General features: G+C 37.5%; 1 protein-coding gene across 3 annotated transcripts in view; it reads left to right on the top strand.

Annotated features, from left to right (window-relative positions):
- ATG10 (autophagy related 10) overlaps nt 1–27349 on the top strand; it is a 275884-nt gene that overhangs the window by 165320 nt on the left and 83215 nt on the right. For all 3 annotated transcript variants that reach the window (XM_070373075.1, XM_005903763.2, XM_070373076.1), the window contains 2 exons: nt 10717–10855; nt 25195–25292. In XM_070373075.1, coding sequence (XP_070229176.1) covers nt 10717–10855; nt 25195–25292 — 237 coding nt within the window. The remainder of the gene's footprint in view (nt 1–10716; nt 10856–25194; nt 25293–27349) is intronic.

Here is a 27349-nt window from a genome sequence, read left to right on the forward strand (position 1 = left end):
AGTGATGCCATCCAGCCATCTCATCCTCTGTCGTCCCCTTCTCCTCTTGCCCCCAATCCCTCCCAGCATCAGAGTCGTTTCCAATGAGTCAACTCTTTGCATGAGGTGGCCAAAGTACTGGAGTTTCAGCTTTAGCATCATTCCTTCCAAAGAAATCCCAGGGCTGATCTCCTTTAGAATGGACTGGTTGGATCTCCTCGCAGTCCAAGGAACTCTCAAGAGTCTTCTCCAACACCACAGTTCAAAAGCATCAATTCTTCGGCGCTCAGCCTTCTTCACAGTCCAACTCTCACATCCACACATGACCACAGGAAAAACCATAGCCTTGACTAGACGAACCTTTGTTGGCAAAGTAATGTCTCTGCTTTTGAATATGCTATCTAGGTTGGTCACAACTTTCCTTTCAAGGAGTAAGTGTCTTTTAATTTCATGGCTGCAATCACCATCTGCAGTGATTTTGGAGCAAAATAAAGTAAAGTCTGACACTGTTTCCACTGTTTCCCCATCTACTTCCCATGAAGTGATGGGACCGGATGCCATGACCTTCGTTTTCTGAATGTTGAGCTTTAAGCCAACTTTTTCACTCTCCACTTTCACCTTCATCAAGAGGCTTTTTAATTCCTCTTCACTTTCTGCCATAAGGGCAGTGTTGATTGGTGTTATCAGTTACAAATCCACTGCTGAATGTCATAATTGATAAAGGAGTATCATACTAAACCATCAACGGCCATTGATACTCTAGCAAATCAATCCCATCCCAGTACTACTGAGTTAAAAAGCAGAAGTTTGGGAGTGGAGCCCAAGAGTACAAATTTTAACATCCCCTACCCTCCCACCCCCACCCCAAATCTCATCATCTTTGCAGAGTGAAGGAGCCCTGGGCTTGAAGCCTGGGGGCTTAGGTTTGTGCTCTGGCTAATTTCTTACTTGCTGAGTGACTTTGGACCTTCCTATAGAGCAGAGGAACAAGTGACATAATGTATACAAATGTTCTTAGAAAAACTGTGAACCATTGTAACTGAGGCTGGCATTTCTTAGGTAACATGCAAAGGGTAAGCCTGAATAAAAACACCTTCAGCTGACTCTGAAACTCAGAATACTAGGTAAAAAGTCTTTCTCTCTTCCTTTAACTAGTCATGATCCATAAGGAATTTTTGGTTTTCATATCCCTTAGTCTGCTAATTCTTTTGCATTTAACTGTTCAGAAATCTTAAAAAGTAGAGGAACCTGAGTTTTACTTTAAAAAGTCCTTCTGAGTCCTTATTTTCTCCTAGGAAAATAATGCATCTTATATATTGTTCTGATGTAAGGACAAATCATCATTGACATACATTAGGTGTCACTAAACATTATTACTGTTCCCTCCTGCCATGGAACCTGTGTTCTCTGGCCAGGAATCTCAGAGACAGCCTCTTCTGCAGTCCACCTTGCACTCAGCCTATTTGCTAGCTACCCAGCTCTGAGTTCAAGCTGTCTTCCTGTCTCCTGCACAGTCTTAAAGGAAGCAGGGCCCTCGAAGCACAACATAACCAGCTGTAAACATCCAGAAAACTGCCAAATGTGCTTTGGCGGATTTCTGTGTCCCCCACCTCCTGCCTTGCCCTTGAGCGTGCCAGGCTGTGTTGGATTTAATCCCACACAGGAGACAGATTCTTTCTCTCAGTGGGAACCCACATTGGCCATGTGGATGCTAATTCAATCCCTTCTGATGGAGCTGGGAGAGCAGAGAATGGCACCTCTTTTTTTTTCCATTTTTTAAAAATCAGGAGTAGTGATAATACTACTGGGAGAGGGGGCACCTCACTGAGATACTATCATTGGGATCAGCTAGGCACCCTGCTTTGTTGTTTCAGTGTCACCCCGGATGCTGTTAGACACTTGTCTGCCTGGTGACGAACTCTCTCTTATGTACTGGATACAACATTTACAGTTGCTAAAAGAATGCCATTGCTTGCAGAGTTCTTGTGACAGTCAGCACTCAAAAGCCACAGAGATCATGAAAAAGTCATTCTAGGAGTACAAATTGTGAAAAAACCACCCCACTTTAAAATAATGAACATGTGAGACAAACAAAAAAAGTGGGGAGGGGGCTACTTGCTCAGAGTCCCACATAGGTTATTTTTATAGTAATTCATTTAAAATGTTTTAATAATTAAAACTCTTTCTTAAGGAATTTATTTTTCAATGATTGGTCCAAAGACTTTGCCAGTCTTTATCACTTCTAAAAATATTAAAAGGATGTTGGTTCAGGCAAATCAAGAGAAGTTTGTTACATAGTCCATCTTTCCATTGTGATTAAATGCTTCTATGTCCTCCTGTGGATGCAGCTAAAGACGGTCCTGAGCCAGTCCTGTGCCTTGGTCACTCTTTGGCTTCTTGGCTGTGATTCTGGCCCGTAACTGTTCGGTTTGAATTAAGATCCTGACTGGTGGAAGATAAACAAATAGAATCTCTTTTCCTCAAGGGACATTATGAATAAAGCTCATTACTTATGTTTGCTCAGTAATAGTAATAGAGATTTCTAGTGATAGAAAAAAAGTTTTTCTTTTTTCCCTTGCATTACTTTTCCCTGTAGGCTAAATAAAGATATGGATCTCATTTCCTAAGCCCAGTACTCTATTTGGGTTTGCTTTCAATAAAATATCTATGAAGTGTCTTCAGCATGATCACTATTTAATGAGATTTAGTTGTAAAGCTTAATTCATATCAGATTTTCTAAATGAGAGATCACTGTCAACTTATTGTTAATTGAATTCAATAAAATCAAGGTTTCTATAATTAATGTGAACCACTTAATCTTTTAGCTCCTTGAATGAATATGATTTTCTAAATACAGGTATCTTCTCATTTAATGAAATAGCAACATTGTGAGAAAAATAAATGTACATGTGACTCCTTTTTCTGTTAACTCTTAATATCAAATTAAATATACCCAAATCCTCTTTAAAACATAACAAAAGAAAAGTAAAAAATATTAGCAAACATACTCAAAATGTTAATAGTAATCCGATGGCATCACCGACTCAATGGACATGAGTTTGAGTAAACTCTGGGAGTTGGTGATAGACAGGGAGGCCTGGTGTGCTGCAGTCTATGGGGTCGCAAAGAGTCGGACACGACTGAGTGACTGAACTGAACTGAATCCAATGACATGTAGAACATCAGTCTAAATTGAATATATAACTGTTAAAAAGTGGCATTCTCCAGTACAAAGAGCAGTTATTTCAGGGTCAGTGGATATGGGTCATTGGCCTGCCTCTGCCTCTAATTATCTAGGGACATTGGGTAAACCACCAGTCTTTTGGAGCCTTCTTGTTTGGATCAGCAAGGTGAGTGTTGTGCCAGATGGAATGATTGAAGTTCCTTTCGCTATGATTCTGTACGCTGTGATTCTGTGTGTTCTCCGATTCTGTACACTGTAACATAGTAGCACAAACTATTGTTACCTTAAAACGTTTTTTTGAGAATTAAAAATATTCAAAAAAATAGACTAAAAGGGTATAAATAATACCTGTGGACCCATCAATCAACCCCAATAATCATCACTCCATGATCAACCATGCCCCTTCCACATCTACGTCCTCTGACACGCCTCCTGTGTAATTGTAAGGCCAGTTCCAGACATCAGCCTCTCTTTATCAACATAATCCCTCTGCCATCTGTACTGTTAGCTCTGAGGCCTTAGATATTGTATTTTGTCTTTAACGAATCTCAAACTTTCTTGCTATTTTTTTCCTTTTTAGTTTTTCATTGAAATTGTAAGATACAGATTCATAGGCAGGAGTAAGAAATAATCAGAAAGTTCCCATGTACCCTTACCTAGTTTACCCCAGTGGCAACATCTCGCAAAATTGTAGTATAATATCACAATCAGGGTATCAGCATCAATACAATCCGTTGATTTATTCAGACTGTCCCATTTTACTTATGCTGATCTGTATGTGTGGGGGTGGGTGTGTATGGAGGTGTGGTGTGTGTGTTTGGTTGTATACAACTTTATCATGCATGTAGGTTCACCTATCCATCACCATAATCGATAGAGAACAAGTCCATCATCACAAGGTCGCCTCATGCTGCCCTTTAGTAAACATAGCCACCTCCTTCTGCCCACTCCCCTCAAGACTAATCTGTTCTTTGTTCATTTCTAAAATTTTGTCATTTCAAAAATGTTATATAAATGGAATCATACAGTCTGTAATCTTTTTGGATTGGCTTTTATCACTTCATAATTACTGAGAGATTCACTCAGGTGGTTGTGTGTATCAACAATTTGTTCTTTTCATTGCCGAGCAGTGTAGGATGATATGCCACAATTTGTTTAGCTACGACCTGCTGAGGGACATCTGAACTGTCTCAAGTTTTTGGCTATTCTGAATAGAACTACTATGAATATTCGTGTGCATGTTTTTCATTTCTCTGGGATGAATGCCCAAGAGTGTAATTGGTGGATTGTATGGTAATTAGACGTTTAGTTTTAGAAGAAACTGCCATATGGTTTTCCAGAGAGGCTGTACCATTTTATATACTCCAAGCAGCAATGTATGAATGATCTAGTTTCTCTGCATCTTCACCAACATTTAAAGATGTCACTGCTTGTTATTTTATCTATTTTGATAGGTGTATAGTGATATCTCACTGTAGTGTTAATTTGTATTTCCCTGATGGGTAATGATATTGAGCATCTTTTTTATGCCTGTTTGCCATTTGTGTATCAGCTTTGGTGATCTTCTGCATTTTTAGTCCTCCATTTACTTCTTTTCCAACTTTAGTGTCCAGGTAAGCTTGCTGGTGAATCACCTACGATATTTGTTATATAGGAGGGAACAGAGTTGCTACAGATGAAGAATTGCTTACCAGGGTTCTCATGTCTGTCTTAGAGTCTCTAGGAATACAAAGATGAATGAGACAAGAACCTTGGTCTTAAAGTTTTAAAACCGTCTGGCACTTTGCGAGAGGGAAACAGAAAATATGTAGAAGTCTGAGATTTCCAAATTGCATGATTTCATGAGATGATATTTGCGTGGGCATCATAAAGGTGACCACGAAGGGATGGAAAGATCCTAGCAGAAACAGGCCAAGAATTCAGTTTATTTCACATGAGTTAAGGATGCGAAAACGTCTTTGCCAATAGATGTGCCCAGAGCAAGGTGCTGGGTGACAGCAGCACTCCCAGTTGGAAGACAGGAATCCAGCCTTCAAGTCCCGCAGGCACTCAGCTGCCAGTGGGAATAGTGGCTGCAGTGAAACTTCTAATTGGCTCTTTAAGAAGCTTTTTCTACCCCCTCTCTCTTATTTCTCCAGCCTCCAAACTGTTCCAGAGAATCTGAATCTATGTCTAATTGATCACCAGCTGCAAGCACCTTGTGTCAACACCAACACATACCTGAGTGCTTAATTTGAGTTTGGGTAAAGGACAGTCCTGGAGAAGGCAATGGCAGCCCACTCCAGTACTCTTGCCTGGAAAATCCCATGGATGGAGGAGCCTGGTGGGCTGCAGTCCATGGGGTCTCGAAGAGTCGGACACGACTGAGCGACTTCACTTTCACTTTTCACTTTCATGCATTGGAGAAGGAAATGGCAACCCACTCCAGTGTTCTTGCCTGGAGAATCCCAGGGATGGGGGAGCCTGGTGGGCTGCCATCTATGGGGTTGCACAGAGTCGGACGACTGAAGCGACTTAGCAGCAAAGGACAATCCAGTAAACAAGACTGGGAGCTGACTGTGGCTCAGATCATGAACTCCTTCTTGCCAAATTCAAACTTAAATTGAAGAAAGTAGGGAAAATCAATAGATCATTCAGGTATGACCTAAATCAAATCCCTTATGATTATATAGTGCAAGTGAGAAATAGTTTCAAGGCATTAGATTTGATAGACAGAGTGCTTGAAGAACTATGGATAGAGGTTCATGACATTGTATAGGAGGCAGGGATCAAAACCATCCCCAAGAAAAAGAAATGTAAGAAGGCAAAGTGACTGTCTGAGGAGGCCTTACAAATAGTTGTGAAAAGAAAAGAAGTGAAAGGTAAAGGAGAAAAGGAAAGATATACCCATTTGAATGCAGAGTTCCAAAGAATAGCAAGGAAAGATAAGAAAGCCTTCCTCAGTGATCAATGCAAAGAAATAGAGGAAAACAATAGAATGGGAAAGACTAGAGACCTCTTCAAGAAAATCAGAGGTACCAAGGGAGCATTTCATGCAAAGATGGGCACAATAAAGATCACAAATGGTATGGACCTAACAGAAGCAGAATATATTAAGAAGAGGTGGCAAGAATACACAGAAGAACTGTACAAAAAAGATCTTCACAACCCAGATAACCACGATGGTGTGATCACTCACCTAGAGCCAGACATCTTGGAATGTGAAGTCAAGTGGGCCTTAGGAAGTATCACTACAAACAAAGCTAGTGGAGTTGATGGAATTCCAGTTGAGCTATTTCAAATCCTAAAAGATGATTCTGTGAAAGTGCTGCACTCAATATGCCAGCAAATTTGGAAAACTCAGCAGTGGCCACAGGACTCGAAAAGGTCAGTTTTTATTCCAATCCCAAAGAAAGGCAATGCCAAAGAATGCTCAAACTACCACACAATTGCACTCTTCTCTCACAGCTAGCAAAGTAATGCTCAAAATTCTCCAAGCCAGACTTCAACAGTTCATGAACCGTGAAGTTCCAGATGTTCAAGCTGGATTGAGAAAAGGCAGAGGAACCAGAGATCAAATTGCCAACATTGAATCATTGAAAAGGCAAGAAAGTTCCAGAAAAACACCTACTTCTGCTTTATTGACTATGCCAAAGCCTTTGACTGTGTCAATCACAACAAACTGTGGAACATTCTTAAAGAGATGGGAATACCAGAACACCTGACCCACCTATTGAGAAACCTGTATGCAGGTCAGGAAGCAACAGTTAGAACTGGACATGGAACAACAGACTGGTTCCAAATAGGAAAAGGAGTATGTCAAGGCTGTATATTGTCACCCTGCTTATTTAACTTATATGCAGAGTACATCATGAGAAATGCTGGGCTGGAAGAAGCACAAGCTGGAATCAAGATTGCCGGGAGAATTATCAATAACCTCACATTTACAGATGACACCACCTTTATGGCAGAAACCAAAGAAGAACTAAAGAGCCTCTTGATGAAAGTGAAAGACGAAAGTGAAAAAGTTTGTTTAAAACTCAACATTCAGAAAACTAAGATCATGGCATCTGGTCCCATCACTTCATGGCAAATAGATGGGGAAGCAATGGAAACAGTGACAGACTTTATCTTTTGGGCTCCCAAATCACTGCAGATAGTGACTGCAGCCGTGAAATTAAAAGACGCTTGCTCCTTGGAAGAAAAGTTATGACCAACCTAGACAGCATATTAAAAAGCAGAGACAGTACTTTGCCAACAAATATCCATCTAGTCAAAAGTATGGTTTTTCCAGTAGTCATGTATGGATGTGAGAGTTGGACTATAAAGAAAGCTGAGTACTGAAGAATTAATGCTTTTGAACTGTGGTGTTGGAGAAGACTCTTGAGAGTCCCTTGGAGTGCAAGGAGATCTAACCAGTTCATCCTAAAGGAGATCAGTCCTGGGTGTTCATTGGAAGGACTGATATTGAAGCTGAAACTCCAATACTTTGGCTACCTGATGCAAAGAACTGATTCATTTGAAAAGACCCTGATGCTGGGAAAAATTGAGGGCAGGAGGAAAAGGGGACAACAGAGGATGAGATGGTTGGATGGCATCACCAACTCGATGGAGATGAGTTTGAGTAAACTCCAGGAATTGGTGATGGACAGGGAGGCCTAGCGTGCTGCAGTCTGTGGGGTCGCAGAGTTGGACGTGACTGAATTGAACTGAACTGAACTGAAAGGACAGTCTTTCCAGGAATTTTATCCTCCCTAGCAAGACTGAGTCTCGGTCACTCTATATCTGCAGTTTTATGCAGAAGTCATTAATGACCCAACTCAGTATTTACTTACAAACTGGACAGGGATGGTCTAAGAAGAGAAATAGCTCAATAGAGAAGAATAGAGAATAAAGACACACACACACACACAAATCTAATTTATGATAAAAGTGTGTTAAAATCAATGGGAGGAAGATGGATTATTGGAAATCATCTGGGAAAAATTCTTCACAACATACACAAAAACAAAATTTGCATGGTTTAGTGATCTAAACATGTCAATTTAAAAACACGTGTATGTGAGAGAGAAAGACATAATGAGTGTGTAGAATAAACAAGTTAACATTTGTATAATTTTAAGGATGAGATGGGACATAGCACAAGTCCGTCTAATGAAGACAGATTACTTGAAAGCTGCAAATAGAAAATGTACAGCTTTGACTACATGAAAGTAAATTATAATACATACAAGGAACAAAGTTAAAAGAAAACTGAGTGAAAACGTTTTATACATATACATATCAGACATATATTTGCACACTTGTGTATTTCTGTAGTGCAGAGATGTATTTCCAGTAATAAGTTATTTCTAATATACAAAGTTTATATAACTCAGTAAGAACAATGGAAATCAAATATCTGAAAAATAGGAAAGGAATAAGAACAGGTACATCACAGAGGAATACAAATTACTCATAAATACATGAGTAGATGTTCACTTTCATTAGTAATCACGAAACTAGAAACTAAAACAAAAAACTGATATTTAAAAATTCATCAAATAAGCAAAAGCCAAAAACAAATAATCTTCAGGATTTATAGGAAATGGGAAAGGACATTCTTTTACATTTTAACTGGGAATATAGATTGATACATCCTTTTTCTGAGGACAAATTGACAGTGTCTTTTGAAATTTAAGATGCATGTACCCTCTCATACATTAATGTTACCTTTAGGAATCTGCACCATAGAAAAATAGAGGCATATAAAAATATATGTGCTAAGATATTCATTGCAGCATTAGTTGTAGTAGCATAAAATTATAATTGATCTAAAATTTCTAGCAGTATGGAAATGTTTAAAAAAACAAAAAACTATGGTCATATAATGCGATATAAAAGAAGCAGCAAAGTCTACAGCACTGACATGGCAGCATGTGGAGATATGTTCGTGAGTGAATAAAACAAATCAAGGAACATGTATATATATCATGATTTAATTGGGGATGCAAAGGAGGGGTATAGGTGGATGTAGTATGTGTATACGTGTTTGCACATCAAAAAATAAAAACAGTCTGGAAAAATACACAGTGACCTTTTGAAAATAATTACAAATCTGAGATACTAAAGTGCTGGGATGAGGGGAATTTCAATTTTTTGTTAATATACTTGTGCAATATTTGCAGTTATTTTTAACTACAATGATTTTATAATGTTAAGAAAGAATAAAAAAAGAAAGAAAAGAAATTATAAATGCTAAACAACTCAATCTTTGAGCAAAAAGAATGAATTTTGGCTGAAAGAATTGCTTTAAAGGAAGATATATTTATCTTTGCCTAATGAAATTTAAATAAACAGGAACAACTTCTTTCTTGCTACTGTATTAATTTTCTGTATCTGGAATATTTCAGTGGTTTCTTTTCAGTTATTTAATTCATTGTGTTTAATTGATAGTGTTTACTAGAGTTTAGTGAAAAACTATTTTGTAAATATCTTCAGTTGTGATTTATCTAGTGTAATATCTCCCCCAGTGAATTGACTGTGAGTAGGGAATTAGTAAAGCAGATAAGAGATCTGGAGAGTAGTCTGTGGCTTTACTTATCTCCACAGGAAACCTTATTTCATGTTGATAAAGTTTGAAATCTTTCCTGTTGCTCTTTTCAATTGTTCATTGTTGTTACCATTTTAATGAAAGGTAGAAATGAGTCAAACCAACCTGCTTCTTCTGTTCAACTAAAAATTAATGTCAAAGAAAATTCTTCAGCCCATTAAATAAGTGAATGTGGATGGAATCAGTTTCTGACTCAACATGTCCAATTAATTGCTTCCAAACGTTAAGATACATTCTCAACAAACCCTACACATAATAATAAAAAAAAAATCAACATGTAGAGAATGATTAGGTGAGAAGTGAACTAGCTAGAACCATCTTTGCTTACAAAACCCTGTTTATGTTGACATTGATATTTGCCATCTACTCTATTATAAATCAAGATTTATTGTAGAAATGTACCAAAGATGGCACAATAATAAAGAAAACAGATTCATTTCAGGTTTTGAAATGTACCTAACAAACTCAACCTCTTGCAAAATAACTTTTTTATTCAAAATGGAACTGGGAATTGTTCAGCACACAATGAATCATCTTTTGGCAAGTACAATAGACTCTTTAGGGACGTTTCACAGTCTCTTGCTCAATTGTTAGGATGTTTTTAGCTTTCACAGGTAGGGAAGAAGGTAGCTTGTATAGCCATCATCTTGTTGCTAAAATTGTACAGTAAAGATTTTTCAGAGTTGCTGTTGCAATAGATCTTTTCACTTTTTTCCCCCCTTCCTGTTTCTTTACTCAGAGCTGCTTTGTCTCTTAAAAACAATCTGGAATTACTTAATGCTAATGTTTTCTGGTTTTACTATTTACCCAGGACTCAAATGTTAAACATTAATGTGGGAAACTCCCTTTTCCTTACCTCATAGACATATATTTATTTAACTGTTATTTTGCATGAAGAAAACCTCAGTTTTCTCTGTGTGTGTGTTAATGTGCTTCTTTTTATTGACAGCCACATTCTGTTTTTGTATTTGCTTTTTTTCAGGAGGCTTTAGATCCCCCCCTGGATGATTTGGAGGTAACCGAGACCACCACGGCAGCCGAAGTGATTAAATATGAGTATCATGTCTTATATTCCTGCAGCTACCAAGTGCCTGTGCTTTACTTTAGGGCAAGCTTTTTAGGTAAGACCATGTTGGAAGCTAAATGTAAATTCATAACATTTACATATAAGGCAGAAAGCAGATTTGGAAAATTATTCTTGAGAGGGGAAAAAAAAAAGAGTTAAAAATAAGAAAACTGTGGGTGAGGTAAGGTTTTACCAGTAAATTTTCTCATGCTTTAGAAAGAGTATCAAGACTTTAGAGTGAATGATATCATCCCAGCCTTAAGTCTGATCTGCAGATTCTTGGCCTCCTGCCCAGCGTTGACTAAGCCCCCTGGCCCTTTTTCTTTTCTTTACTTTAAACAAGTAGGAACAACTTAAAGCTACAATGTTTATTTACTTCTAACTTTACAGTGAAAATTTCTTTCAATCTCAAGTGATCCCATTAACTCAAAAGTCCCCATGCCTCCTTCCCCAACACTAATTATTATTTCAGGAATTGTTTATCAATCCATTTAAGCTATGTTTAAAAATAGCACTAACATTTCCTTCAGCCATCTATACATCTCAGTGCCTCAGCTTCCTGCAGTGTTACTCAACTCACCCCCCTTGCCAAGAAGGTGGAACACCCTGTCTCCTCTGAGGCCTTGGCTAATAAAGCTTATTTAATCAGCGGCCACATGAAATCCTCACCCTGCAGCACAGCCAGGGCTCCCCGCTTCACGTCCTCTGACTAAACCGGGTCAGCATTTTGAGGCCTCTCCACCCTGGGCTCAGAAGCCAAGAGGAACCACCTCCCCAGCCCACCCCTACCCCATTTCTCTTTTTCTCTCTGGACTTATCAGCAGCATTTTGCATTTTGAACAGCCTTCTAACCTTTTCTGGATAGCTAAGACATCTGAATTTAGCCAGTGATATTTTATTTTTAATTAAAAAGTAGCTTAAGCTGCTTTGAATGTGTATTTGGTAGATTTAATCACTTGCTGCCTTATATTGTTTAATGGTCTCTAATTTTGCAGTGTTGGCGGTTTAACAAGCACTTAGGATTTAAAACACAAGAACAAATTCTCATAGACTCCCTGGTGAGAAGATTTTAATCTGAGGTGCAGTTCTAAGAACTGACAATTTGGGGTAAATTTTCAACATGGGACATGGGGAATTAAGGACACTGATAGTTTACTAATTCACAAACTCTTGCTGCAGATTAATCCATATGGTTATTATAGGCCTTTAAAACACTCACTTTGTTGTGATTCTACTTGATTTGGAGCCCAGAGGTTAAAGGAAGCTTCTTGTCAGTGAGCTGTGTTATACTGAAAAATAGAAGGGGTTACATTTATTTACTGGAGGGGAGAAAAATGTCCTTCTCGGTTTTGGTTTGCAAGGACTCTACCCAGTAGCTTCTGGATTCAAAGCCATGTTGAGGCTGCAGGTAAAGGAAACAGGACACTACTTCTTCAATACTGTACTTTCATGTAATTAGTATTCACCATAAGCAGTTAATCACCAGAGAAGAGCTCCCAGAGACAAAACAAGTTGTTTAGCTTGTCAGCGTTAGGGAATCGGAGGTGTTGAAACATGACTGCTTCTAGCTGGAAGTGGGTCTTGCTGAGGCTGGTGGATGAGCTCATACGTGTGCTTTGCTCTTATGTGCCAACAGCTCCCCTTACAGTACAGCACAGTAATTGTTCCTGCAAGTTCAATTATATTTTAATGAAATTTGTATACTTTCTAAGATCTTTTCTTCATGGTGGTTGTCTGTTTCTTAAAAAAAAAACACACAAAATAACTAGCCTTTTTGGATTCTGTTTATATATTTTAAGATGCTCTTTGTTTATGCTTTTATAAAGGAAACGCAAACAAGTCATTTACTTTGTGTAGAAGCATTTCTTATTCTCCACCCTCCCCATGCTGTGTTGTATAGCATTAGCATTAGGAATTTTTAAATTCCGGAATCCACTTAGTGGTTTTTCAGGAGCATTGAAATATCAGATTTAATATTTGCAAAGCACACTGAGTGTTTTCTTGTGCAGAAACATGAAAAATGGTTCTTTCCTTTATCAGAGTCTGATTTCTTTTCCTTTCTCTACCTAACTTAACAGGTGTTCTAAAAATGTATCGTCCTTTACTCTGGAGTCATAATTTTTCCTTTTTTCCCTTCGGTCCATTCCCTGTTCATATGTGGTTACTCTGGCCTTTCATCTGTTAAACAAATCTCGTCAGTGTGGTGAATGAATTCCTAACGTCTTCTTCTTATTCCAGGTCCAGATTTTTCTTTGTCTCATTCTAAGAGAATTCCGACCTAGAAACAGGATGGCTATAAAATTTCTTGCTTAGGGGTCTTTTTTTGTTATTGTTGCTTCAAAAATAGTTCACTCAGCCTTTTTTGACAGGTATTTAGATTTTTTTTTTTTTTTGCATTTAAGTCTTAGTAAAAATTAGTTTCTCTGCTTTTCTCTAAATTTTATTCTAGTACCTTTTTTTTTAGGTAAAGCAAGTGGTAAGTAATTCCTATTTAAATTGATATTACCTTTTCTTTTATCAACTAGCTTAGATGTAAGAGGAAATCTTTATTCTGTTTCTTAAAGTACAAATACATTGGACTGTGATCACCTCTTATTCCTTGATATGTCCGTGTCTGCCAGGCCAACTACTGCTTGAGACTCAGCTAACATGCCATTTGTTGTTATCACCCCCGTGTCATATCCTATCACATTATATCATATATCACATGTTGCATGAGATCAGAAAATTATTTGTTTACTTGTTCCCTATAAAATGATAATCTAGAAGGTAGGAGTTTAAGGTAAAAAGAGAGAGAAAGGAAATTAATAGTGAATACTCAGCCTACAGAGTGATAAGCTTTATTCATAGATGTGTGTGGGTGTGTAATACTTATATGACATATATATTCTTTGTCTTACTAATTTTAATACCCATAGTATTAACTGTGGCACAATGACAGCAACTATTTATTGAATGAACCAATGAGATGGAATTTCTAACCATTTCTGCATACAGTCCAAAGATGGAAACCTTGAAACCTTATGATGGTGTCTTATTTGAACTTTTCTGATGAGTTATATGGAAGGGAGTAATGCACTTGTCTCCAGCAAACTCAGAACCCAAGCCATCTCTGTATCTTTACTCTTTAGTTTGATGCTTCCTAGAGACTGCAGGAATGGTTTGCTAAGGAAAGTGGAAAGTCCTGAGGACTCAAAGGTGAGCATTTGCACTAGCTGGGGAGCTGTTCTGCTTCTGTAAACACACATTTGCATTGTATCCCTGAAGGCATACAGCCAAGGTGGTGCAGAATTCTGTTTCTGGGCACCTCTCTTTTCTACTACTTGGGCTTATAGGAGTTCAGTTGCTGAGGGTTTAATGAATTAAATTAAGAGAGAAAATGTCCTTCCCAGTGCTCTTTTTTCCCCAGCCACTCTTGCCATTTTAGGTTTGGGAGAGGTGGTGGGGCACGCTTAATACCATTTGCTCCGCAGTAGTGGGTGAGAGGTCATTGCACTTCTCTCAGGCATTGATACTAATAAATAGCCTACCCTAAAATGGTGCTTTATTGACTATGAAGTCCATTCTCACAAAGCACTGATGTCTTCAAGTGGCTGCTTTTCTCCTCCAACTATTTTAAAGCACACTGTGTTAAAGAATTATTTGTACTGTGCAAAAGGCTTCTAAGTACTGTTCATTCCAACACCTTTTTATGTCCCAGTTTTCCCTTTGTGGGGGCTTGGCTTTGGTCAGAAGTTGATGGCAAGTGTTAGAAATGTGTTGTAAATCTTGGGCATATACGTAATAGCTTTGGGCTTCACCAGACTCCTAAGCTTACCTAGTTTTCCCTTTCGTTACAACTACAGATTTCTATATTTATTTCAGCTTGAATTCTGATTAATTTCTTCCCTGTCTCTCTTCTTTTCTTTTGTTCTCAATCTCTATTGAGAAGTACACCAAGTGGTTCTTCTCATTTTCAGAATATTTATTTCTTTGGTGCTGACATATGAGTTCTTCTTGGGAACCATTGACATATTTCTTTAGTTAGTTAGAAGGGCAGCTTTGGAATAGGGAAGGAAACATTTCTTCCATTCAGCAACTGAATGTCTGTTCTTTCTCAGGATCCGTTTTATTATTGGTCTAGGGAATAAGAGTAGAGAATTAAAAATGTAACCCTGATATTTCATATAGAAAATTTACCTACTTGTTATATGCCTAAACTATGTTCAAATAGTCAAAGAATAATTCACTCTTAAAAGCAGCGTAACCAAACCAAGATAAAGGCCAGCTCAAAAGAATAAAGAAAAGATTGGAATTAGAGCAGTGTTTACATCATCAGGGAGGAGGAAGAAGAGGTTTGTCCCTGGTGCGGAGCGAGAGGGAGTCTTTGGACTGTGTAGAAGAAAATGACAGGAAAACAGGAAAGATGAGGGTTGGAGGAAGCTGGAGAATAAAAATAAAATATCCATAGCCCTGATCCAACAATTTTCAAGGAAATGCTACAGACTGGCTTTTCTGAAGAGGCTGGGAAAAGTACTAGGGAAAGGGAGGTGGGTGAGTGTCGAGCTGTAGGGCTGGAAGGCATGGCCTGTTTGGGGAATAGTGAGAAGCTGGTTTGAGGAAAATCTCTACTTCAAAGTGTTCAAGATGGTTGGAAAGATATGTTAAGTCACATTATGGAAGAGATGATGGAATGGGTTTGGAGGCTATGAGAAAGAAATGAAGTGAGAAGTGAAATGAGAAGTGAAAGAGATTGAGCAAAAGTGAATGAGATCAAGGGAGGGATTTTTCTAGAACAGAAACTATGACTGAGTAAAACAGAAAGAGAATTAATGAAGGTTGAGAAGAAATTACGAAGAATGAAATTTTGGGAAAAGGAATTTTGACTTTTTAGTGTTGTTGTTGCAAATTTTTTTAAAGAAAAATTTAAATCATCTCTTAGAGAAAATGAACTGGAAAGAACATATTTTCAGGAAAAAAAATTACCCTTCCAGTAGAGTGAGAATTAAGGCTGCTTGTTAAACAGAAAAGATAGGTAGATTAGAGAAATTAAGGCAAAAGTGATTCCAGTTAATCACCATCATGAAAATAGAAAATGACTTGGCAGATTTAGAGTCTTATTTGAATATAGAGAATTTTTAAGAATGTTCATAATTATGCAATGGAACATGACTTTTAGTGCATTAAAAAGAGATTCTAGGGGTAATGTGAAGAGCAAACAATGAAAGTTATTTTTCTTAATTACAAATAAAAATTAATTATTTAACTAATATAAATATATTCAAACTTTTTGAAAAGTTTAAATGACAGAGGGAATTTAATGAGGATTGTTTGTTGAACCAGGTGAATGTTTGAAACATTATGGGGATTTAAGGTATAAACAGGATGCTGGGGTAAAACACATGATGGGGATAGAATCCCACTGAAAAATCAGGTCTGATTTTAAACCATGTTAAAGAAAGGGGAAACAAAACTAGAGGGACACCTAATTTGCTAAAAGGTTTATTCTAACCTATGTTAGTGCAAAGCATCATGTATACAAAGTAACAGATTTTATGTGGATTCAGAGGCCAGGAAGAAGACATGAAAAGGCAGATAAATTTATTTTCTTACCTGTAAAAGGCTATACTAAAGCTTTCCTGAACAAATAAATGTGCTGTGTCCCATAATGTGTTTTGTCTACTTACTCTTGATAAGACAAGCCCTGTTTGAAACATCCATTAAAATGTACATGAGTGCCTTCTGTGTGCACAGCATAAAAATTCATTAGCCTATTTAAAAAATATGCTGAGGAAAATGGCTGCCTAACTGGAAACTAGTATACTGATTTTCTCCTTCTTTAAAGTTGTCAAAGTGGAGTTCTTCAAGTGCATATATCAGGTGCTCTGCTGAGAAGGTGGAGACTGTGTTCTCCATGGGAAGGAGATCAAGCTGGATGGGTCGTCAAGGTGCTGCTACTGGTGTTAACTGGTCCATGTTCTGGGGGGTTCTGAGATTTGAGAGAGCCAGGAGTCCAAAATGCTGAGTACTGGTATGCCAGAGCAGGAGGTTAAAATCAAAATCTCAGAACACTTTGGATAGGATTGAAAGTATTTTCTGCTTTAGAACCAGCAGACCTAATGTAGATATGCATCTGGTGATATGGTCTTCAGAGTTCTGATGAGTAGTTATATCTCACAGTTGGTGTCTCGGGTATCTTGTAGACCCAGTGTTGCTTCCCTTGGGACATTTTCTGAAAACAGTGATTCCTCAAGAAAGTCTTGTGTGTACTTCTTCTAGGTTAAGTGTTTAACTTAATTTAAATGAGAGGTTATAACATCATCTGCATTAATGTAAATTCTTAACACAGAATGTGAACAGTTTAAGGTGACCCCAAATTACTCTTCTATTGTGCTGTTGGGCATATTCCTCATAAAAATGGATTGTAACATACATAAACTTTCTCATGTAACTGAAAGATGTCTTACATTCATTTTCCATGTGAAATTACTAGACAAATGTATGACATTTAGAACACTGGGGCTAAATAATGATAAATATTAAGCAATACTTATATAAATCACTTATCTAGACTATATTAGTAAAGTATACTTAGTTGCAATTAACTGACCCCGACCATGATAAGCAGAAAAAGATTTACTGGAAGGGTAGATCATAGAGTTAACTGAAGGCAAAAGTGACAAGATGAGGGAATGTCTGCCTCTCTTTGGTTTAGTGGTACAGAATGGGATTCTGCCTACTGCTTATTTCGGAATTTATCTCCCAAATAGGAACTATGTTTGGATGGTGAAAAATCAAATATCCACTCTATCTTCATCTACTTAATACTATAGATTTTATTGTAATAAAATACTAAATATTTTATTGTAAATTTTATAAGATTTTATTGTAATTTTATAAGATTTTATTATAATAAAATACTAAGTATTTTCTTGATGACTTTTTAATCATCAGTCTTTATTCTTAGTAATAATTGTGGTAAATTGCTCTAGAAATAATGTTGAACATCCATCTGTCCAAGCATTGGAAAATATTTATGCATAAGGCAAGAAAATGTTCCTGGAATGCAGAGATGAATAAAGGAATCAGGGATGATTTATGCCCTCAAGGAGCTTACAGTCTACTGAGAGAAACAAGACAAATTTGAAATTTACTGTAACAAGTAGAATATGTTAACGGCCATAAGAGAGGTAAAAAGAAAATTGTCACCAGGCATAGAATAGGTTAGTGGTTGAAAGAAGCTAGGTGGGAGGTGGGAGAAATGAGAACATGTTGGTTAAAGGTTACATAACAGATTTTCAGATATAAGATGAATAAGTTCTGGGGATCTAAAAAGCAGAGACATTACTTTGCAAACAAAGGTCCGTCTAGTCAAGGCTATGGTTTTTCCAGTAGTCGTGTATGGATGTGAGAGTTGGACTGTGAAGAAAGCTGAGCACCAAAGAATTAATGCTTTTGAACTGATGTGTTGGAGAAGACTCTTAAGAGTCCCTTGAACTTCAAGGAGATCCAACCAGTCTATTCTAAAGGAGATCAGCCCTGGGTGTTCTTTGGAAGGAATGATGCTAAAGCTGAAACTCCAGTACTTTGGCCACTTCATGCAAAGAGTTGACTCATTGGAAAAGACTCTGATGCTGGGAGGGAGTGGGGGCAGGAGGAGAAGGGGATGACAGAGGATGAGATGGCTGGATGACATCACCGACTCAATGGACATGAGTTTGGGTGAACTCCGGGAGTTGGTGATGGACAGGGAGGCCTGGCGTGCTACAGTTCATGGGGTTGCAGAGTCGGACATGACTGAGCGACTGAATTGAACTGAACTGAATGAGGAGCTTGATGACTATAGTTAACAATGCTGCTGCTGCTGCTGCTGCTAAGTCGCTTCAGTCGTGTCTGACTCTGTGCGACCCCATGGACTGCAGCCTACCAGGCTTCTCCGTCCATGGGATTCTCCAGGCAAGAACACTGGAGTGGGTTGCCATTTCCTTCTCCAATGCATGAAAGTGGAAAGTGGAAAGTGAAAGTGAAGTTGCTCAGTCGTGTCTGACTCTTAGCGACCCCATGGACTGCAGCCTACCAGGCTCCTCCATCCATGGGATTTTCCGGGCAACAGTACTAGAGTGGGGTGCCATTGCCTTCTCCATAGTTAACAATACTGTATTTTATACTTGAGAATTACTAAGAGTAGATTTGAAATGTTCTAACTACACACATACACACAAATTATAAATATGTGAGAAGATGGATGTGTTAACTAACTTTATTGTGGTAACCATTTTCCAAAATATACATATATCAAGTCATCACATTGCATATCTTAAACTTACACAATGCTAAGTATCCATTATATCCAATAAAGATGGAGAGAAAGTTGCCACCAGGGCTCAGAGGCCAGAGATTATCTTGAGCTGGATGATCAGATGAAGCCCTGGCTGGAGTGATGAGGGAAAGGGCAAGCCTGGCATATTAAAAAATCTAGGAAAGGCAAAATTCTAGATAGTCTTAGGTTAAGCAATGCTGGTAGAGACTACTAATGACAACAAAAACAATACCACAGCTAATACGTGTGTACCACTTTATAGTTTACAAAGAGCTCCTGGTACAGGACAAAGTGGAGGGTCTGGAGCTGCTTGGTTCTGATTCCTTGCTCTGCTTCTTACTATGTGATCTTGTGGGAGTTACTGAACTTTTTGTTTCCTTTTTTTCACCATCTAGAAAAATTTGAGATAATAATACCTATATTATAGAGTTTTGAGGTTTGTGAGCTAATATATAAAGTGGGGCTTGGCATGTAGTACCTTTCAGTAATGCCAGCTGAGTTCTGTATCTTGATCTTCACAATAACAGTGTAATATAGGAGCTGCTATTACCCTGATGTGCAGACATGCAAACTGAGTGCTCAGAGAGGTTAGATGGTTTATTTATTCTAGAGTACATATAAAATTACGGAGTTAAGATTCAAACTCTTTAGCTCCCCACTCCCAATTTTACTGCACAAAGCAGCACCAAAATTTAAGTAACATTGAAGAGAAGTTGCCAAAATCTATATTTTTTAAAATTTTCATTCAGATTTCTTGAGACTAATAAAGACTCAGAATGCAAAAAGTAGATGTAGGAATAAATAAAAATTACAGAATTAGCTAGCACAGTAGCTGATAAGAATGTACATGAACAATTAGCACTCATTTCATATCACAGTATAATTTTCTCACTGAAGCAAAAATGAATTTTCTCCTTTGATGGAGCATCATCTCTGCCTTACTGTGGAGAATGACATGAATTTTTATAGCCTTCAAAGCCCTGTTGAAGACAATACATTGAATAATGACAAATTTCATTGTGAAAAATCCACCATTTCCATTTTATTTCTACTGACCACATTCAGAACATTTTTCCTAAATTTACTCTAAATAATTTATACTCTCTCTAATGTTATTTTTGGAATTTTGAAATTTTAGTGAAAGCATGCACCACAGGATAAAGGTGGCTTCAGCATGGTTGTACTGGAGTTGGGTGGTGCTAGTGAACTATCTCATGATGTTATTTGATTCATGAAAATAATAGCCCTGAGAAATGTAATTTAGAAAGCTGTAGATTTTGAGTAATATATAGATTACTTGACATGTAGGTTATTATTCAATTGAGAGATTTTATATGAAAGTATTAAATGCTACTGGCAGTTGCTAAAGATTGTACTTTTTAATTATTCTATTTTTCATCCAAAGTCTCTTCCTTTTTTATCATTGACATTTTAGGTTGCTGACAGAATATTCCTTTAGCTCAAATGTGTAATATCATTCTGGATGAGAGAGGCACATAGTAGGCACCCAATAAACACTTGTTAAATAAATGACCTTAATTTACCATGCTCACTTTGTAGGTTGCTGCTGAAATTATTTTGGCTTCTACTTCAATTTTTCAAGTATGCAAGGGATTTTACTGAGCTTCTCAGCTCAGTGTGATTAATGAGATTTCTAAGCATGTTGAAATTGGTGCTATCGAATATCTTGGGTCTGAAACCAAGGAGTTGTTGATTGAGTATGCTTATGTCTCCTCTGACTAAGGCCAGACAGAAAAAATAGGCCCTCTAAACAGGGCTTAAAGTTCTTGATTGAAGATAACTTCAACTGAACATGAAGGCACATAATAATGTGTTTCATGAGTTTAACCAAGTATTTGTTTATGTCCACATTTTAATTTTAAATTAAAGTTTTGGGTCTTCAGTTTTCATAAATAGGCAGATGGATCCAAAATCACAAAGTTATTCATGTTTCTGCCATATTTAAGGTCTATTTTTATGATGTGATTTTAAAAATGTATTTGATTATCTCATTTCAGTGATTTTGGTGGGATTTCTGAAGGCTCCATTTTGGTTGTGGGATAATTAGAGCCACAGTCATATTAGAATATATTATTCACATCAGTTGTATATGTCATGGCTTTGAAGATATTGCTAATCAGGTCAAATTTTTATTTTTGAGTAAAAGATCACCAAACTAATTTGTGTATGTCTTTGATCATGAAGGTGTGAGCTATGACTGGGAAAACTGATGATGAAGGCCTAGGGAAAAGAATCCACGTCACACTTGATTAAGTCATTATTGTCATATCTGTGTGTGAGAGACACAGCTATATTATCAGATCTTCTGTAGTGTAAATGGTCAGCAGAAACTGGAAAGATTGACATTCTTGTTAAAGCAGCTTGCACAAGCATTTATTTGATCATCATTGATACATGTACTTTAAAACAATTTTATAAACACATTGGAGAATGCAGTCACATTCATTCACTTAAAAAAACACTATTTCCTTCACAGCAAGCAGGTAGCATTCTTATAACCATATGTAAAGGAGTATGATGCCTCTTTTGATGTTTTGAACTTATTTTTTTATTCCTTGTAATTGTCTATTATTCTACGTTGACCAGATCATTTTTTTCTCCCAACTCTTTTTATTTCTAATTGGAGAATAATTGTTTTACAGTGTTGTGTTGGTTTGTACTGTATAACCAAATGAATCAGCTCTAAATATACATATATCCCCTCCTGTGGGAAGGAGACGAGATCATTTTTTAATTCCTGTATTTAAGGTGTTAAATTTTCTCTCTAAATTAGGTGTTGCCTGAAAACTTAGGACACCCTCAAATTCTAGCATCAAATCTGGTGAAAATACTCTATAACATTTGTTTTGGGTCTCTCCACAATGTTGCTAGGCTGCTGATTTTTGCTTTTTGCACGAATGTTTCCAGCAGAGTATACAAGTTTTTGACAGTGGTAATATCCAAACCATTTACCCCATCCTTAGATTGTTGGCTGAAATATTTTGAGAGATAAAATTGAGATCATTACTGATTATCAGAATTTATTTTTCAGTTTTAAAATTAAAACAAATTATTATGGGCAAAAAAGAAAGAAAGAAAAACTTTGTACTAGGGTGAAACAAGAAAGGTGTAGTTAGAGGCTGAAAAGTGAGAATCTGTAATGCCTGTGATTGACTTTTTTTTCATGGTTTGCTGCTCCTTACAAGTTATGATCGCTACAGGCAGCTCACAACACATAGCTATTGGCTACTCCCTCACTGTACTCTTCTAAGACTGTCTTATATAATATAATATAGTCAGAGGAGTGACAGCCATCACCATTGTTGTATTCTATTGATTAGAAGCAAGTCACAGGTCCCACCTGCACTCAGGTGGAGTGATTAACAGATTTTAAACCCAGCATTCTTCTGTGGGTCTGCGAAGCCATTCCCTGTTTCAGTGGAAATAAAGTTAAGGAAAGTATTCTCTCATTTATCATTTATTCAGTAAATATAACGCATTTGCAATTGTGAGTGCGACTTAGAACTGCACAGCAGCACTGCGGTGGTGAAAGGACAAAGGCAGTCTTTACCCTCAGAGACAGCACGGAATAGCAGGAAGAGCACGGAATTGTGAGTCCTGAGTTCCAGCCCCACGGGAGTTATGAACTGGCTCCATAATTTTGGTAGATGTATATTTCCTGAGACCTTATATCTAAAATTAATAATTATACCAGCTGTAACATTTTATTATTCTACAACTGATTCTTTTAACTTTGACATCTGAAAATTATTTTAAAAGTATGTCAGATTTTAATAATTTGATTATTTGGTTTTCTATTTGACACTGACATACCTAAGATGCTGTTTCCCTAGCATCAGTACACACACATACACACACACACGTGCATATTTTGAAGACGTGTAGGGCTTAAGATTAAAGTTTGGCCCTACTCTGTAAATGTGTTCAGACAACAATATAACACAGATACAGAAGGCAGCTTGTTTTAAACTTGTAGCTAAACATGACATTCAAATGTTAATTGGATGAATAAATCTTGTTCATTTTACAGACATGGAAATGTCAATGGAATAAAACTATTTATCACAAGATAATGGTCTCCTGCCGCCAGATAAATGCCAAGATGAAGATACTTATTGAAAATGTATCAAAATATTCTATTGCTATTTATTGAAAATAAAGGTTGAGGAAAAGTTCAACTTTTCAGGTCAAACATGAGAAATGCTCTGTCTATGGTATTAGTATATTGCTGTATTAAACACAATGTGCATGGTATAGAAACATGAGGAAACTCTTAAGAAATAATGGTCTATAAATGAATCTTTTAGCTCTAAGCTATGAGAATTACTGGAATAGTGCAATGGGGGCTAGGAGGAGATACCTAATATATACTAAATTGTTATGTGCCTGACGCAGTCCTGGTGTGTTCACTGATGTAAGCCATTCACAAGGATAGAATTTGAGAAGGATTAGTATCCTCATTTTCAGGTAAAGTTAAAAGCAAAAGAGTAAATTAAGTATATTTTAATTAGAAAATAACTTGCAGTCACATAGAGAATTAAGTGCCAACACCAGGATTCAAACTCAGCATGGACTTCAGATCTCCTGCTCTTCCCCTACACTCCACATCTGTACTTATGCCTCTAAATCTGAATGCAATACCTTTTGATTCGGAGGGCTTTTGAGTAGATTATTTCTCCAAGTTGTATTGTACCTAATGACCGAATACTTCTTTGGATCTAATAGGCTGATGAGTTTTCTTTAAATGATATTGTCTACTTGCTTAAAGAAAAGAGCATACCCGTAAGTCTTGAGGACTCAGTTGACTCTAAATGAGCCAAGTAGCACTAAATTCTGAGGGTTCCCTGGCAGCTCAGATGGTAACGAATCGACCTACAATGCAGGAGACCCAGGTTCAATTCCTGGGTCGGGAAGATCGCCTGGAGAAGAGATGGGTTACCCACTCCAGTATTCTTGGGCTTCCCTGGTGGCTTAGTCTGTAAAGAATCTACCCACATTGTGGGAGACCTGGGTTTGATCCCTGGGTGGGGAAGATCCCCTGGAGGAGGGCATGGCAACCCACTCCAGTGTTCTGGCCTGGAGAATCCTCATGCACAGAGGAGCCTTGTGGGCTGCAGTCCATGGGGTCACAAAGAGTCGGACACGACTGAGCGACTAAGCACAGCACGGCAATAAATTCTAATGTTGAGACCACCTTCTTTTCAGCAGTGTGTGGTTTTATCGTAATTCCTTCTTTCTGCTTTCTTTTCTGAACCTAGATATCTATTTCTCCACTTTACTTGTGTCATACTATTCTTCGTAAAATACATTATTTGGGTGATTATGAATATAGGTGAATAACTGAAGTTGCTTAAACAAAGAAAAGGAGGATTATTGTTCACTAAAGCTTTTACGGATTTCTTCACGGCAAGTCCTTCTCAAGTCCCTCCACCCCGAACAGCAGACAGTGGGTTAACACCACTGCAGTTTTCCTCTGGCTATGACCAGTCTACCAATCAATACCAAATACTGATTTTAGTATCAATATTTACTGATATATACTTGTCCTAGTTTCCTAGTCGGGAAACACTCCTTACTAGGAGAAATTCTGTGCTTTCCTTCTATTCCTCATGGTACCCAACAGAGTGATTTGAACATTACAGATAGTCAGTCGACAGGAGGGTGAAGGAAGCACGTGGATGGTCTCTGATTTAAGGATTAGAGGAAGTATGAAGACTTCAGAGGTATCCACAGTACACCCTTGTGAATATGTGAGTCTGTCTACCTGGTTCTTTACTGATGCTTCTATTTATCAGTTTTCTCTAAAACACATTTGGATCTTATTTATTTTGTCAAATTCCTAGAGGCAATAAGTGAGCAGATAATTTTACTGCTAGATAGAGAGAAGTTTGATTATTTAAATTTCCCTCTGGAAGAAAATAGTAATTCATATAGTACTCTTTTGATATATAAATAGTATGTATACTAAGTAAAGATTTTTTTTTTAAGTTATAATATTCTTTCAGTAGTTTTAGATAGACATTAAGCACCACCGTGTCCAATCAATTACTAACTGGCAGTCTTTACTTTCACAGATGGAAGACCTTTAGCTCTGAAGGACATCTGGGAAGGAGTTCATGAGTGCTATAAGATGCGATTGCTGCAGGGACCATGGGACACTATTACTCAACAGGTTAGAGAATGTTTTCATTTTATATGTGATTCCTTCCCTCTGCACGTTTTTTCTTCTAGTTCTCTCTCTCTTCTTCTTTTTTTTTTCCCCCTATTTCATTCCTCTACTTCCTTACAGATTTCAGTTCAAAGACACTTTCCTTTAAAACATCTTACCAGACCCAGGCTTGGTTTAGCTTCTCTGTATAAGCCCTCATAGCACCCTGTAATTTTCCTTCATAGTACATGTTCAAAATTTAAATTATGTATTTGGATTTTTTAAATTAATTTTTTCCATTATACTGTGTGCACTCTTGTGGGTAGACCTTTTTTTTTTCTCTCCATTGTAGAACCAGCACCAGCACAGTACTTATTATACAGTAGATTTTCAATAAAAATGTATTAAGTGAGAACAGAAACAAAGTTGGCATATACACCAAGAAATGGATGATTTAGTGTGTGTCACCTCTTAATGCTTCAGAGTTTTACTCATAGGTGCATTTGCAGAAAAAAAAATTACTTTTGATGAATAATAGGTTTGCAATAGTCATTTAAAAAAGTTGCAAAAATAGATCTGCAAAAGTAGATATAAAAAGTATATTTGCAAAAGTAGAGAAAATTAGTTTGTTAATCATGTAAGTCATTATTACTGCCTTGCTAAAATCAGCAACTAATTATTTTAGAAATTTTCAAAAAATATTCATTACCTTGCAACCAATCATGGTCTCTTTTTTACTTATATCAAAAATCTTATTTTCTCCCAGCCTCTGTTAAGCTTAATCAAAGCTTCCTTTAAAAATGACTTTATCAGCCATTAGAATTTTTATGCCCTCTTATGTGTTTGATCATAATGACAGTTTACCTCCCAATCAACTTAAGAATCCTTAGCATCGCATATGTAGTTCTCTGACAATGATTGCAAATGACCATTTCTTAGGTTTTAATTGAGGGAAAAAACTAGTTTTAAATATATGAGTCACACACCAGCACAACCGCGCCCCCCCCCTCCCCAAATTAATCCTTTTTTTCCGTTCCTACCATCACCTTCCTGGTTCGCACCCTGTTGCCTCACCTGGAACAACTAGTAAAACCTCCTACTTTTGGTCTTCTGCTCCTTTCCTCCCTGTCCCTTCCCTTTAGTCGTGTTTTCCTAACCATGCAGCACTTGTCTTACCCATGTGCAAGCCTGCAGTAGCTGTCCAAGGGGCTATGGTGTGTGGTCTAAATGCCTTGCCTGGGTTCCAGGGCTGCCAATCCCTGGGTCCCGCCGGCCCTTTCCAGCTTATCTCCTCCCCCTCCACACTACACAGCCTCAGCTCCTGCCATACATGGCAGTTCACTCCCCAAACCCGTCCTGTACAGTGTGTTCTTGGAATTCTTTCCACCCTAATGCTTTCTCTGTTGCCTTTGTTCTATCTCTGTATTTCCCCCTCCTCCTTTCACATGTCCCTTTCTCGGAAACCACTTCAGCTTACAAAAATGGTCCCTTTTAAATCCCAGTTCTGTAGACCAGAAATCAGTGGATGCTATGAGAAGGATAATGTAATGAGATATATAAGCAAATCCATCAGAAAGGTTTTTGGCAAGAGCATTTTATTTTATGCAAAGTGTTTTAGACTAACCTTTAAGTATGTCAAGGTGAGTGCTAAGTGATTCAACTTCCACTGTCTTGTCAGTGACCACAAACTGTCCAAAAATATAAACTGTAGAGTCAGAATCCACAGGCCCTAGAAAATGCTTGGTTTTGAGAGTCAAAGAAGACAGCAAAGGATAGAGGAAGGGAGCATCCAAAAATATATATGTATTTAACTGTAGTGCCTTTTTTGTCTGCTTCTTCTCAATTACGTTTTATATTATGCACCTGAGCCCAAATCTTATTTTTTTCCTTTTTACGTCTCTAGCAGCCCTGTCATTAATCTCAGTGCAAATCAAAGCACAGTTCTGGATGGCCTATGTCAGTTTGGGCTTTAATTTCACATGTCTCTGTTCTGACTTGTGACATATAAATAAGATTTTTGAATTTACCCATATTTTCTTAGTTTCCTAATATGATGTTGCCGAGAGATTTTGTTCCACTGA

The sequence above is a fragment of the Bos mutus genome, chromosome 7 (assembly GCF_027580195.1).
Source record: "Bos mutus isolate GX-2022 chromosome 7, NWIPB_WYAK_1.1, whole genome shotgun sequence".
NCBI lineage: Eukaryota > Metazoa > Chordata > Mammalia > Artiodactyla > Bovidae > Bos > Bos mutus.